Below are 13863 nucleotides of genomic sequence, written 5' to 3' on the forward strand. Positions count from 1 at the left end.
TCAATTCACAATATTTATTTGGATTAATATATTTATGAATTCAATATAATCCGAATCATTTAATAAATTTTAAATGATTACAGCAATATATTAACACAATTTAATACAATTCAATTCATTATAAAACCATACTCAAAATTATACTATTAGAGTTGTAACGCTTAGCAAAATAGGAACTCAACAAGTACAAAAAGTTTTAAATATATATATATATATATATATATAATAAATAAAACCGTGCTTTACGGACCCAGCAAATAGGCTCTTCTCCTCCTTTCTCTACGGCGTGCAATTCTGGTGTGTCCGTAGGTCGTGCGATCCGCCATTTTCAACCTCAATTCACCAACAATGGTTAGCTCTCACTCTTTCTCTTTACACTTTTGAGTAATTCTCTTTATTTTTCAACTAAAACAAAACTTCTAACTTTTTTGCCCAAAACAAGCTCTTTGTTTTTTTTATCACTGATCTTGTGTTGTATGGTTGAATTTATCACTGGTAGAAAAAATTATGCATTTTTTGAGTTTTAGTTTTAGTCGAATTGGAATAGTTGGACTAGTGTTTTTTCGTGATCTCTTTGATTGTCGACGTTTTTCTAGAGTTTTGTTTACTTGGAGGTATAATTGGAAGGGTATATGAATCAGATCTAGCATCTGTAAGTATTCAACAATGGGAAGAAAAAAACTTAAGAATTAAACAAAAGGAAGAGGAAACTTTTTTATGTGGGCAAGTAAGATTACTTGCAGTATATACAGCACCAGTTAGTTTTTTTTCTTTCGGAATGCCCTAATTGGGAGAATACCAATGTTTAAGTTGGCCAGCAACCCACACATTTAAGGCTAATTTGGGTTTATTCTTGGTTTCATGTTTTGAAATGAGATGTTGTATTCACCTCTTTAGAATCGGAATTTTTGCTCAAGAAGAAGGAAATGTGGTACTTTATAACTTGGGCGGAGATATTTTATAAAATAGTGAGGATTTTCTATCGAGGAATAAAGGGAAAGGGCAGCTGCGCGAACTTCTGGTTTAAGGTTTAGTTGCTGGTGACATCTATAGCTGTGTGGGCCATTGAAAGGGAAGGCCATATCTTTTGTGTTGTCGTTGTGCTTGATTTGGAGTATGATTTATGTTGCACGTGTGCTTTAACAGAAAACTAAAAGGAGAATATGTAATGGTGGCTGTATCTTGGAATGTTGAGACTATGGATAAACTTGAACTGTTGATAGATAGAACCATAAGCAATTCATGGATGACTTCCATGTGTCTCAAATGTGTCAATATATGCTTTTAACCCATTTCTCTGTAAAACAGGAAAAGAAATTTATCCCTTTTTAAAAATCATATATGGATGGATGTGTAGACATATCCTGCTATAATGTCTTTCAAATCCTTTTTGCAGGAGACCTGCCCTGCAATTAAGAACATTCTGCTTCTAGATTCCGAAGGAAAGCGTGTTGCTGTAAACTACTACTCAGATGATTGGCCAACAAATGCTGCAAAGGAAGCTTTTGAGAAGGCCGTGTTTGCCAAGACTCAAAAGACAAATGCTAGGGCAGAAGGTATGATATCTCTTTAACTGTTGATTTATTTATTTATATTTGGTCATGCTCTTTCCCAATATCTCCCTCTCAACATGCAAAGGAAGCAAAGCTCATTCGGATAGTTAGTGATGTTCCATTCTGCACTAGAGTTTTTTGTGATGCCATCTTATGTAGTATACCTTGCCAGTCTCTGCAAACATTGAGTTCTATTAAACTCTGGTGGTATGTATTAAATCAAGAGCCAAAAACAAAGTTTTGCTAATTTACCAAATAGATCAGTGATGAGTAGGCTGATAATAATAATCTTAAAAGACTTGGCTTTGTGTTGTTTGCTTGCATATCCTCTTCTTGAAGTTGGTTGTCTCCAGGTCATATGAATTTTAGTCTTGGTGAGAGATCACTTGTTAATCTTGAGAGTTGTCTTTATGCCAGTGACTAAATTGGACTGTTGTGCTACTACCCCCCTCTCCCACCCCCACCTCCCTCTTGGCTGATGAAACTAAACTTTGTGATTGGAAAGGCAACCTTCATCTATCTGACCTCTCTTCTCACTTCTTCTGCAGCGGAGATAACAATGTTTGATAATTATATTGTTGTCTACAAGTTTGCTCAAGATCTTCATTTCTTTGTTACTGGGAGTGACAATGAAAATGAAATAATCCTTGCCAGTGTTCTCCAAGGATTCTTTGATGCTGTTGGTATTCTTCTTAGGTTGTTTACAAAAGCAGTCTTTTCCTTTTCAATATGCATCCGTTGATATTTTCGTCTTCATGCTCTCATCTTGCTGCAAATGCCTTTTTTTTTAGGGGCAATGTAGAAAAGAAGGAGTCACTTGAAAATTTGGACCTTATTCTTTTGTGTCTGGATGAAATTGTTGATGGCGGGTAAGAGAATCGTACCATGATCATTTTATTTGTTTCAAATTCTGAATTATAAAATCCTCGTTTAATGTTGCTTATCTTACTGTTTTGCTGCAACTTTTACTCGATCTTTGTACAAATATAGCATGTCAGGAACCTTTATTCTTTTCTTTTATAGTTATAGAGAATTAGAGTTTCAAAAGCTTATCTAACTTTCTGAACCAAAGTAAAATTAATATTTGGATTTAATATGCCACAAATAGGGGGAAAATAAAAGGCAATTGTGTAGTTAACAAGACATTGTCTTTGCTGGAGACTTATTAAGACAAGACTTCTGATCAACAGAATCATAGGATACTTCTTACACATAATCCCCCCCACCTACCACCACCCCAAAAAAGAACAAATAGAGGAAAAATGAGCACATCAATTATCAAGCCTATAGCAGTGACCTCTTTCCTATGGACATATTTCTTTCGCTCTCCTCAGCTTAGCTATTAACCTTATGAGTAATATATAGTGATAGTACATCACACTCCTTATTTTGGACAGTCACTGTATTAGCTACCCTTTTTCTATGTTAGTGACTTCATTCTTATGAAAAGTTGCCTCGTGGGATTGGGTTGAGTGACTTTTTCCTTTGACGGTATATGTTCATTCATCTTAGTCAAGTAGTTTTGCTCTCCTGTTACTTTAGACTCTGGGTGTATTTGATATGCCGAACAATGTTTTACATAGAAAATATTTTTTATCGAAAAATAAGCCTTTTTCTTAATTACTTTGGTGTTTGGTAAGTAAACAAAATATTTTTTTGTCTCGAGAGCATTTACATGCAATTTTGGAAAATACTCTGAATATGCAGCATAGGAAAACACTATGGGGTGTAGAAGGATAGTAGGTAGCCGTTTGTTGTAGTACATTCATGAGGGAGAAGCATGGAGCTAATCTCCTCTTCTCGTCTTCTCTTTATTTAGTAGTGTTACCTTGTATTCGTGTAGTTTCTCATTCTTCATCTTTACTACTTTATATAACTTCGATTCTTTGTTTATCTTGTTATTTTGATGTTGTTATTTTCCTTTCTATCCTTCTTTGATTACACTTTTTTGAGCAGAGGGCCTTAGAAACTACTCTTTCCCACTAAAGTAGGGGTAAGCTCTGGGTACATCCTACCTCCCCCCACCCCCCAGACCCCACTTGTGGAATTACACTGGTCTCTGCTGTTGTATTATGTGGTGTTGTATTATGTGGTGGACTGCTAAGGGAGTGGGTGGGGGTGGAAACCATGGCTTCGGGAGGAGACAATGAGCTTGGAATGTCAAGTATGACACTTGTTCTCTTCTTCCACTAGGGAAGTCATTTTACTGATTTTGAAGGAACTTGTGTTCTTAGAGAAAATGTTTTCCAAAATCATTTTGACCAACCAAACATGGGAAAATTGGAAAACATTCTCTGTATAAACACACCCTCAATGTCCACTTCTTCGTCCATCCTAATTCCCAACTTCCACTGTAGAGTTCATACGTTTTTTGACATGCCGTGTTTAGTAATTAGTACATATTGGAGTGTTTGACCTTGAGAATTGATGTGGAAAAAAGAGAATGGAAAAGAAAGCGGACTTCCAATCTTGCTCTCAATTTCAGTTATGGGGAACTAAGCGTTTACAATCTTTTGAATATCCTCCATTTCACTTTCTTGGCTATGTAGAATCGTTCTTGAAACGGATGCTAATGTTATTGCTGGGAAAGTGGCAAGCAACAGCGTTGATTCTGGGGCACCTTTGTCGGAGCAGGTAAATATTGCTCTCTTTCTTGATGCTTTGGTCCTTCAAACGGATGGAATAGTTGCTTCATTAATTACCATCCCCGTCCAGTTAACTCATTTTTTCACTACACATCCTTTGTGGTTTTCTACAGACTATAAGTCAAGCATTGGCAACTGCACGAGAACACTTGGCAAGATCTCTTCTCAAATGATTTGTTGGGTCCACAAAAGAAAGGGAAAACAGGTCTTGCAAGTACTGATTTTCTTTCCTTCTGAATGAACTAATTGATGAGCATCAAGTTACATGTGTTTTGGCAAAAAACAAAAAAAATTAGTTTCTGCTTACACCTTCACTATTGTTTGGATACACTACAATGTAGAACATGCAATACAAACTCGATTCTACTGTGGACAGTGGGGAAGAACTCATTTGCAATGTGGATATTGGCCTTACATAATATCTTAGATGCTTTTCATTATTTTATTTTCTTGTGCCCCTTACTATAATAGTAACAACAATTATGTGCCCTCAATGCAGTTAATTATTTTTGTTCTGCAAAATCATGTTTGGTAGTCAATCTTGAAATCCCTTTAAGATCAAATCCAAGTAACTTTCAACAAATTGACACTCCTATATCCTCTAGCTCTGATGCCCCTAGTTGATCTCTCAATTCTTTATAAACGACCTATAAACCCAAAAAAGAAATGAATCCACAATAATTCATCCCCGCGATTATGTTATAAACAAAAACATGAATTATTTGACCCTTATCTCCTATAGAGAGGACTAGTATGCAAACAACACCATATTTTCAGGACTGAAGTATATTGTCAAACAAAGGGAAATCTTGGTACATCCCATCCTATAGTGCCAGGAATATTAAGCTTACTAGAAGGTAGGAGGAGATCAGCATACCCAGTAAAATTAAACTACCGAATCCAAATAATGTGAAACTAAGATGTATGGCAATGCATTTCCAGTGGAGACAGAACACTTCTCACTAATAAAGAAACCATGGGGTTAACTGTGTAACAAAGAGTTGATGAAACAGAAGACAAGTCCACTAGCACGACGTTAGCTCACATCCTACGTTACATTTGACTGATGACAAACATGTAAAGTACAACCTTGAGGCACAGGTAAGCATCCAATTGATTGTGCATTCTAGTTGCTCCCAAAGCAACACCCTATAGCCACTTTCACACTCATTACAAGACTCCAAAAAAGCAGGAGGCAGTAAGAGATTAGTAGCCGCCACTTTGCCATAGCTGTTGAGACTGCTTTGGCTGGCCTTGAGATCCACCACCCAATGACCCATCCCTCGGATTTTGTTGTTGATGTTCTAGTGAGATCCCCGCCTGAGAATGGTAGAAATTTGGGTACCCCAAGGATCCATGATTTTGCAGCGGCTGTTGAGCTTGCCTAAATCCACTACTTTGCTGGTTTTGACCTTGGAAACCATAATATGTGTTAGCAGGAACAGCTGACATTGTCCTTGAACCGGGTCCATGCCACATAGCTGAGTTCTCGCTCTGAAAGGAAGGGATAATGAACATATACATGAGCTGCCTTCAATTCAAGGAAAGGAAGGAGGGATTGATGAGCAAAAGCTCAAACAATAGAATACAGCTAGCACAAGAAATTAACCAGAAAAAAGCAGTGCTATAGAAACTATTTGTCCAATTTAGAAATATATCAACCTATTATATTAGAGTAGTAAGGTAGAATCAACAGCAATTTGCAGTATACTATTGACTTCAAAGAATTGAACAGCTGTTAAAGCAAATGAAATGGGTACCTGCTGAAGAGACATTAAATGATTGGTATCCTTGTACTGAGAGCTCAACACATCATCGTAACTCAAGTTAGTACCAGAGGGAGCAGCAGGGGGATTCATTGGGAAGTTACCAGGGATACTTGCTGTATTTCCAAAACCACCATACGCAGAAGCAACACTGGCTGGCTGAGGTAAGCTGCTGACTGACACACTGTTCTTATATTGGGGAAGCACCGCCGCCAGCGACTGATGATAATTACTGTTACCAGCAAATGGTTGCTGGAATGCAGATGGCATATATGTATAACTCTGAGGCAAAAAGGGATAACCTATCATGTTAGCAAATGGTCCCAGAGGTGGTTGGTTATATGGATGCACAGCAAGATGTTGCGGCACAGTAGGTCCAGTGGTGACACTAGTTCCAGAAAGTGGCTGCTGTGTAGGCTGTGCTGATGGAAAACCAGCACCCTTCAAAGACTGCAAGTTAAAAGAAAAAATCAATAATGTACACAAAAACTCAAGAAAGAAAGAAGACGATAGAAAATCTCTCTTTCCTATCTTACAGCACTTCTCCATGATAAAGGAAAACTATGATAGATTTATACATCAGCTTTTATATCAATCGTCAACTGATTTTCAACCTACACTCCTCTTAGGAATTAATCTTATGTAGGTCTTATAGCAACCGAATTTAGCAGTTCTTATTGTGAATCTTTAAATTTCAGGTTATTAACAACCAAGTGCCCATTCTTTTCTTTTGGAACAACCCAAAAGGAATCTTACATGCAAAAACCAGAAGGTACTAACATTTATTTAATAAGGAAAACCAAAAAATAATATAAGGAATTTACACACACAACTTCAGCCTCCTTTTTCTAAATTTAAAGGGTGATTTTCCTTTCCTCCTCTTAACAAGCAAGAGCCTCCAAAATGTAACACAGAAATACATCAAGTGCGCCTTGAATTACTCTGGAAATCCATGACGAGTAACTATTCTCTCTGCATACATCTTTCCACTATAGAGATTTTACACAATACAAAAAGTTGCTGCCCTCAAAACATTTGGATAGACATCAAGAGAGAATATTCAAATTTTTAGTTTTCAATAGCAAAAGCTTTCTTCCCCAATGTTGAAAGATACTAAACGTGTAAGATGCAACTACATCCATTATGTAAAACTTTTCATCATGCACAAATAAACAACTAGAATCATTAAAATTACTTCAAAAAGCATACAAAAAGGAACATGTTTTGCTTATTATATTACATGAAAATACTGACAACCAGCAGGTCATGAGCAATACACCAAGTGCACATGAGGAAATTGACATTCACAATGAAGAATCAATTAGCTTCATCAGGATAGCATTACCTCAGGCATGGAAATTGTTGAACCACCAATTGAAGAAACAGAGCTGCCATATTTCATAGCCATTGCTTGTGTTGCAGAAAAAGGCAAGTATGAAAGATCAGTTTCGCGACCAGCATGAGCATTAGCAGCCAACAAGGAGCTAGGCAATGAATTTGTGAAAGCCTGCTCAAAACAATAGCAGTGAGCACCTCAATGTAGAAAATTCTGGTCTTAGGATCTCTAACAAATGAATGGTAACTTATATTAGATGAGGCTATCTATGTAAATAAATTTCTTTATGCAATGCATGCTATTTTAATGCATCAAACCAAACAATGCATAAAAATAATCTATGTATAATTAATGCAAGCATAACTAATTCATGCATTGCTGATACAACTTACAAGCATCACTAATGCACTGGATTTAACATTATTCTTATGCACTCTACCAAACGACCCCTTAGAGAAGTAGAATTCACTCCAATATACTCTGTACAATTACCTTCAGACTTGAGCTATGCAAATGCACACGCAAACATCCAATGAAGAGCAGGGAAACTATTTGCATCCTTCACAAGGAAAGAAACTTACCATTACATTAGAGAAAGGAGTGACATTTTGCATCTGGGAACTTGTCTGTGGCTGACTAAATGCTGCAGTTAATTGTTGTGCACTTTCATATGTGTAGCCAGCAGCAGAGGAGGGATACGAATATTGATTTCCTTGTTCATTTGTTTCTGATTTCAAAGGTTCTGGTTGTGAAGCAGGTGAATCGTAATTTACAGAACTTGCATTAGTTCTATGGTATAAGTTACTCTCAGATGCATGTCTGAGAGACTCATCACCATAGTATTCTGAAGCTCTGCAATATAAAGATGCACTAACAATTAAGAGGAATACTTGCAAGGTTGAACACCTCAATAAGATGACTAATGTTTTTTTTTGAAACTGAATATAAGATGACCAAGATGACTAATGTTATCCTGTAAGATAGATATTTTTTACTTAAAACATGGAATGTTAAGATAAAGGTTTAAAAATGTACTGTTTAGTGAGCTTCAGAGAAGTCCTAACTTAGTCTTAAATCACTTTTTGGTAGGAAAGGGCAGAGAATAGCTTCACGCCCGTCTTATATGATAAATTATTTGACTGGAACGAAATGAATCTGAATACAGTGGTGGCACAGAGGATTCATACAGATACTAACTGTTTAGGATGTTAGAATAGTAAAGATTAATTTGATTGACTAATATGATGAACATTTAGAACAAACCAGCTACAAATATACTAAATGCAAGGATATTCGTAGTTATTCAGTAAAAAAAGTAGAGGCAAAACAAATGATTGAAAATTACCCCCAAATCTAGGAAGAGAAAATGCCAGTAGAGTTTTGGCATGTTAACATAACATAATTTCTGCATTATATTGCCCACATATCTCGGGTAGGGGAAACGCCAGTAGAGTTTGGCATGTTAATGTTAACATAGTTTCTACACCATATGTTGATATAATTAGATAAAGCATCAATGAGTTAAAGAAAATCCACAGGTTAGAAGGAGGCCTTACCTGGATCCCAAGTGCCCAACTGATGAGCCATCCACTTCCTTAGGTGCATCTTCCAAAGTACTAGTCACTGGAGCAGATGCCAAAGGCCCAGAAAAGGAGCCACCAATACCAGAGCCAAAGCTACCAAAGCTCAGGTGTGAGCAGTCTGCAGTTTGAACTTGAAGATGGTCTGGTATTACAACAGAAGGACCATCTCCCTCAGGTGGCACCCCTCCATCATCTTGTACATTTAACTGTTGCAAGTTTGCAGCAACTGATGAAACAGAGTTGTTAACATCTTCAGCTGCAAGACAATGAAACAGGATTATTACACAAAAATAAACATTCCAAAAGTTTACAAGTAACGGAACTCCATATGTTAACGATTTGATTATGCAGTAAAACTACAGTGCTTTTCCACTAAATAATGACATGAAAAGCAGGTTGATTTATCTCCTAACTAGCACATCCCAATTCCCATGAACATCACGACCACCCCCAAAAACAGAGTAGTCTCTACGTGGCCTGAGATTTGTTAGGGTTTTCTTCTCTTTCAAATATGGGGGCCATGTGCAAGAACATCAAGCTTCAACTTCACATGGTAGATTTGAAAATTCATGAGAAGAACCTCTTAATCTGCAATAACCTCATGTTGACATAACCTATGAGTATGAGCAGAAAGTCAGCACTCAAGGCTTCCCTCTTTATACATCTATCAGATGCCCCAGTAAATCGACCAAGTAATGTATTAAGCCACAGTTAACAAAACATTGATAATACCAAAATAAACATATTGCAGGAAAAATGATCGTTTAAATTCCTATAAAAAAAATCTAAGACAAACAAAAAGCTGTGAGGAGTGTTTCTATGCTACATTATCATCAAAGTGACAAGATAAAACAAAATGAAAAGCAGTAAAATCACATTGAAGCTCCAAATACAGTAAGAAAGAGCTTTGGATGCAGTTAAGATGATATTCCCTGTTGCCCTCCACTGCTGCTATATGTCCCACTCCGCATATTGAACACCCACGTATTCAAGAGCCATAACTAAATGTCCAGCTTATTTAAGCTAAACTGGTAGTATGATATAAAACCTTGGGTTCTAAAACTGCATTCCTAAAAACCTAAGTGCCAGTATAGTTGCTCTATGAAACATGTAATGATTACTTATTGTAGAATGGGGATAGAGAGAATCTTTAGTTTTACTGGAACTAAAGACTTGCCGATGCCTGGAACTCGTGGAAAAAAACAAAAATTAACAGTGCCATGTCAAAAAAAACATTACACAAGCTACTTGACAACAAATACTACATATTCTCACCAATGAAATGCATATCACATTACGAAATAAAAACTGTGATATACTAACCTTGTTGATGGTCAAAAGTACGATTCTGGTTCTGATATCCGTAGAGGTCATTCTCATAAATAGATGCACCTCCAGCATTATCCTCCTGCAACCTTCTGCTTGGAGGACTACCAAGATTTTCAATCGTGCAATTATCTGTCCCCTGAACTTCATCAATCTCATTTTGATGATTAATTCTGTCATATGACATGTTAGCTGGATCAGGATGCAGCTCCGAATCAGCAGGAGGCTCTGAGATAGATGTCTGACTAGCAACTGATGGCGGCTCAATTAGAGGCCATTCCTCATCAGTTGAAAGATGTTCTGGCTCTCGGTGTACCTCAGAAATTTTGGTAGTATGATCATCAGACCACTGAGTATTTTGATGTGATGCACCAGAAGGGAGCCCCTGAATATGGTTTTGGTTGGCATTGACATTGTGGTGAGATACACTAGGTGCACTTGGCACTTTGCTCTGTGGCCTACCCATCTTCACAATATCAGCCATGGAAACTTGACCGGGCACCCCACCCCAAGTAGGTTGATATCCAGAAGAAGTCTCACGCTGTGAGACTGATGAAACACCATCAACTGCTGCAGGTGCTGACTTTTTACTTTCATTTGCAGCAATATCACTGTTACACATATCACAAAAGCATTGAGAACACTGTTATGCATCTCCTGAAAGCCCCTCAAAGATGAACTCACTATGGCTATTAATGTCAAGCTCAGAGTTTTTCTTACTACATAGGCGGCTAAACAAGCCCCAGTCTTTTATTGTCAAACCCCAACCCCCTTATTAGTAGCCGTAAGACCTTGTTCCTTTCTACTTGACAAGAATTTTCCACGGTTTTTACCCCATGGAGTGGTAGCTTGCTCACTTAGCGCTTGAGCTAAGGATCTAATCAGAGTCAAACTTGGATTTGGAAAAGAAAACCTTTCCCTTATTGTGCTTTGTCACATGCATTTTGAGAATAGCTCACATTGCATGATTATTGAAGTGCATGAAAAGTCCCAGCTTAATCCAATACAGGGACTACTGATTGTAATTATTAAGTTAATTATATTACTGCCAAAGACGCTTCAATAAAAATAAACATACTGTGGTACTACAGGATACTCTACGTAAAAAAGAAAGACAAACATCTACAGGCAACTGATGTGCAACTGATGTCTTTTTGAGAGAACCTAAACTATTTATGATGTTGAAACTTGAAACTACTAACCCGATTGTTGTGGCCCTCCTGCTTATTCCGGAAACTCCTAGAGTAGAAGTCAGGTTACTCGTCTTTGATCCATTATCTTTTCTGTATCCAGGAATAGGCTTGGTAGACTCTGCTGGAAAGGGTATATAGAAACCAGACGATACCCTCATGAGATGACACGATGAACTATGCAAAACTTAAGACTTGATTATGTTTGAAAACAGTGTACATTATCATGTACATACCTGACCCACCGCGTCCAACATATCGTTCTGCACCTCCCCTGCTACCACGGCCTGAGTTGCTAATTGCACCACGTGGCCTAGATTCAGTCGTATCCTTACTCTGAACCAAAGATAATTATGAGTGAAGAATGAAGAAATGAACAAGCCATTTAAGAAAGTAACATAGTAACACCTTGTAATATTCTGCTAGATCATGCAACTTATCCAATAAGACGTAAAACATATCAAGAGGAAACACCATATTATTTTTTTTGAAAAGAATAAGGCACCATAATTTATTAGTATAAACAGAGAGAGAAATTGGAATATCAGAATAATGGGGTGCCTACTAAAAAGAACCTCTACTGAACAAATTTCCAAACACTTTATCCTTTTGTTTTCACCGTAGAAATATTCAGAATTTCATCAGAAGTTAATCATCGAGCCAAGGTAATAAGAGATCTGAGTAGACTAATTATTCAGAATTTCATCAGAAGTTAATCATCGAGCCAAGGTAATAAGAGATCTGAGTAGACTAATTTTCCGTTGTCTCGTATCATATAGTAAATTACAACAGAAACAGGCAGTATTAAGAACGAGAAAGTTAAAATCATATCGCCATAACCAATTTGTCTCTAGAATCCCACTTTAAGTAAAAATTACGAACCTCTTTTCTCTTTTCACGTTTGCTCTTCACCTCATGAAAAGTATCTAGCCAATCAACAAACTATAATTAGAAGGTGATCAAAATTTATCACAAACTAAGGTCACCATTCAATGGAATGGCAGACCATTCTATCAAGAACTAAAAATACTATAACCTTCAAGTACAAGTACAACATAGAAGAGCACAGAGGAAGGCAAACATGACTGCAGTAGCTAACGTTCCAAAAGTGAAAAGCACAAAACATAAGTTCTTGAGGCTTTAAGAGAGAAACGAAAAGCAAACTCATGCTTCTTCAAAGTAAAGCGTGCATTTCTGGAAATCGGATACCTAACATGGAATTCAGTACTTGTACCATGAAATCCCAACAACATTAATTCAAAAGTCCAAGAAAAGGCTACCAAATAAGATAACTCGCACACAAGGGAAGAAAGGGAAGTCCCATTAACATATAGATGAAAATCAGTGGCCAGAGATAGTAAAAGAAGAGTAATTGTAAACCTAAATAATCTAATACAAGAAATTAACACAGAGTGCATTAAAAAGAGAATCCTAGTAATCTGATTAACAAAATCCCTAAAGACCCTAGTTTTGTCTTCTCTTCATTTTCTAAAGTCACAATCAATGAAATATCTGCATGCTCAATCCACTAAGATATCTTACAATAAATCTTGAACTAACTACATAGCATAAAAATCAAATCTTGCATGCACAATCAATTTTTTTTCTCATTCTTCTCCTTACAAAACACAGCTTCTAACACCCAATATCAAGAAAAGAAGTATTATTACAGATTTTCTTTTGTTTCTTGTTTCTATCTATAAAAACAGTAACTTTATTTAATTTTTTCCCAAAACATAAAAAAACCCTAAAACCCGAAACCCACCAAAAAAAACGAAATCAAAGATTTAGGGTTTATGGTAGACCTTGAGTAAGAAGCCTATTGACAGCTTCATTGGGGTCCATATTACATTCTTTGAGCATAGCATAGATCTCAGGTTCAGGACAGTTAACTATCTCCTTTAAGCTTTGTACCATCTTTCTTGACCCTGCGGGTATCGATTGTACCCCAACTCCACCATTGTTTCTGCTACTCATCTTTGAAGAAGACAACTCTTTTTCTCTAAAAAAAGAGAGGAAAAAACAAGAAAGACCCACAAAATATTTTCTTGTTTCAGATCTGTTATAGTTTAGGGTTTTTTGGGTCTCCTCAACTCTGTATATTTTTCTCAGTTTTATTATGAAAAATAACGCACAGAATGAAGGGGTTTTTGCTTTTGCTTTTGCTGCTGCTGCTTCTCTTCTTCTTCCTCTCTGTGGGTTTGGGCTTCTCTAATATAAATGTTTTTTTTTTCACTTTTCTTGTTTTTCGAAAACCTTCGTTAAACTATTTTTAAAAGATTTTCGACTCGAATAAATACTATAAAATAAATTTAAAAAGGAAATATAGTAATGAAAAAAATAATTTGGAAAAAGAAAAAAAGGTAGAATAGTATCAACAATAAATAATATACCTAAAATATTAAATAAGAACAATATTCTACTGATGGACTTATAATAAGCGGAATCATGTCCTTTTTTTTTT

General features: G+C 36.6%; 2 protein-coding genes across 3 annotated transcripts; one reads left to right on the forward strand and one right to left on the reverse strand.

Annotated features, from left to right (window-relative positions):
- The first annotated feature begins 209 nt into the window (after positions 1-209).
- LOC107011003 (coatomer subunit zeta-2-like) lies at positions 210-4643 on the forward strand. The gene is made up of 6 exons (XM_015210301.2): positions 210-351; positions 1397-1556; positions 2102-2249; positions 2345-2422; positions 4103-4187; positions 4312-4643. Exons 1-6 carry the CDS (start codon positions 349-351, stop codon positions 4369-4371), a joined length of 534 nt encoding a protein of 177 aa, XP_015065787.1. The 5' UTR covers positions 210-348; the 3' UTR covers positions 4372-4643.
- A 467-nt stretch (positions 4644-5110) lies between these two features.
- Positions 5111-13583, reverse strand: LOC107011002. Of its 2 annotated transcripts, none has more exons than XM_015210298.2 (10): positions 13205-13583; positions 12282-12325; positions 11636-11735; positions 11412-11523; positions 10207-10820; positions 8857-9139; positions 7882-8152; positions 7310-7471; positions 5959-6414; positions 5111-5692 (listed from the first exon to the last, which is right to left on the reverse strand). In XM_015210298.2, the coding sequence occupies exons 1-10, from the start codon at positions 13374-13376 to the stop codon at positions 5405-5407; spliced, it is 2502 nt and encodes an 833-aa protein (XP_015065784.1). In that variant the 5' UTR covers positions 13377-13583; the 3' UTR covers positions 5111-5404. The 2 variants fall into 2 exon arrangements, with proteins under 2 accessions (XP_015065784.1, XP_015065785.1); XM_015210299.2 differs by having other exon boundaries at positions 11412-11520; positions 13205-13481.
- Positions 13584-13863: the final 280 nt, after the last annotated feature.

Source organism: Solanum pennellii, chromosome 2 (genome assembly GCF_001406875.1).
Source record: "Solanum pennellii chromosome 2, SPENNV200".
Classification (NCBI taxonomy): Eukaryota; Viridiplantae; Streptophyta; class Magnoliopsida; order Solanales; family Solanaceae; genus Solanum; species Solanum pennellii.

Coding starts and splice junctions, on each gene's coding strand:
- LOC107011003 (XM_015210301.2), top strand. Junction 1,557..2,101: donor GACAAATGCTAGGGCAGAAG/GTATGATATCTC, acceptor CTTCTTCTGCAG/CGGAGATAACAATGTTTGAT. Junction 2,250..2,344: donor GCTGTTGGTATTCTTCTTAG/GTTGTTTACAAA, acceptor CTTTTTTTTTAG/GGGCAATGTAGAAAAGAAGG.
- LOC107011002 (XM_015210298.2), bottom strand. CDS start 13,376: ATGAGTAGCAGAAACAATGGTGGAGTTGGGGTACAATCGATACCCGCA. Junction 9,140..10,206: donor TACTTTTGACCATCAACAAG/GTTAGTATATCA, acceptor ATTGTCTTGCAG/CTGAAGATGTTAACAACTCT. Junction 7,472..7,881: donor CTCCTTTCTCTAATGTAATG/GTAAGTTTCTTT, acceptor TGTTTTGAGCAG/GCTTTCACAAATTCATTGCC.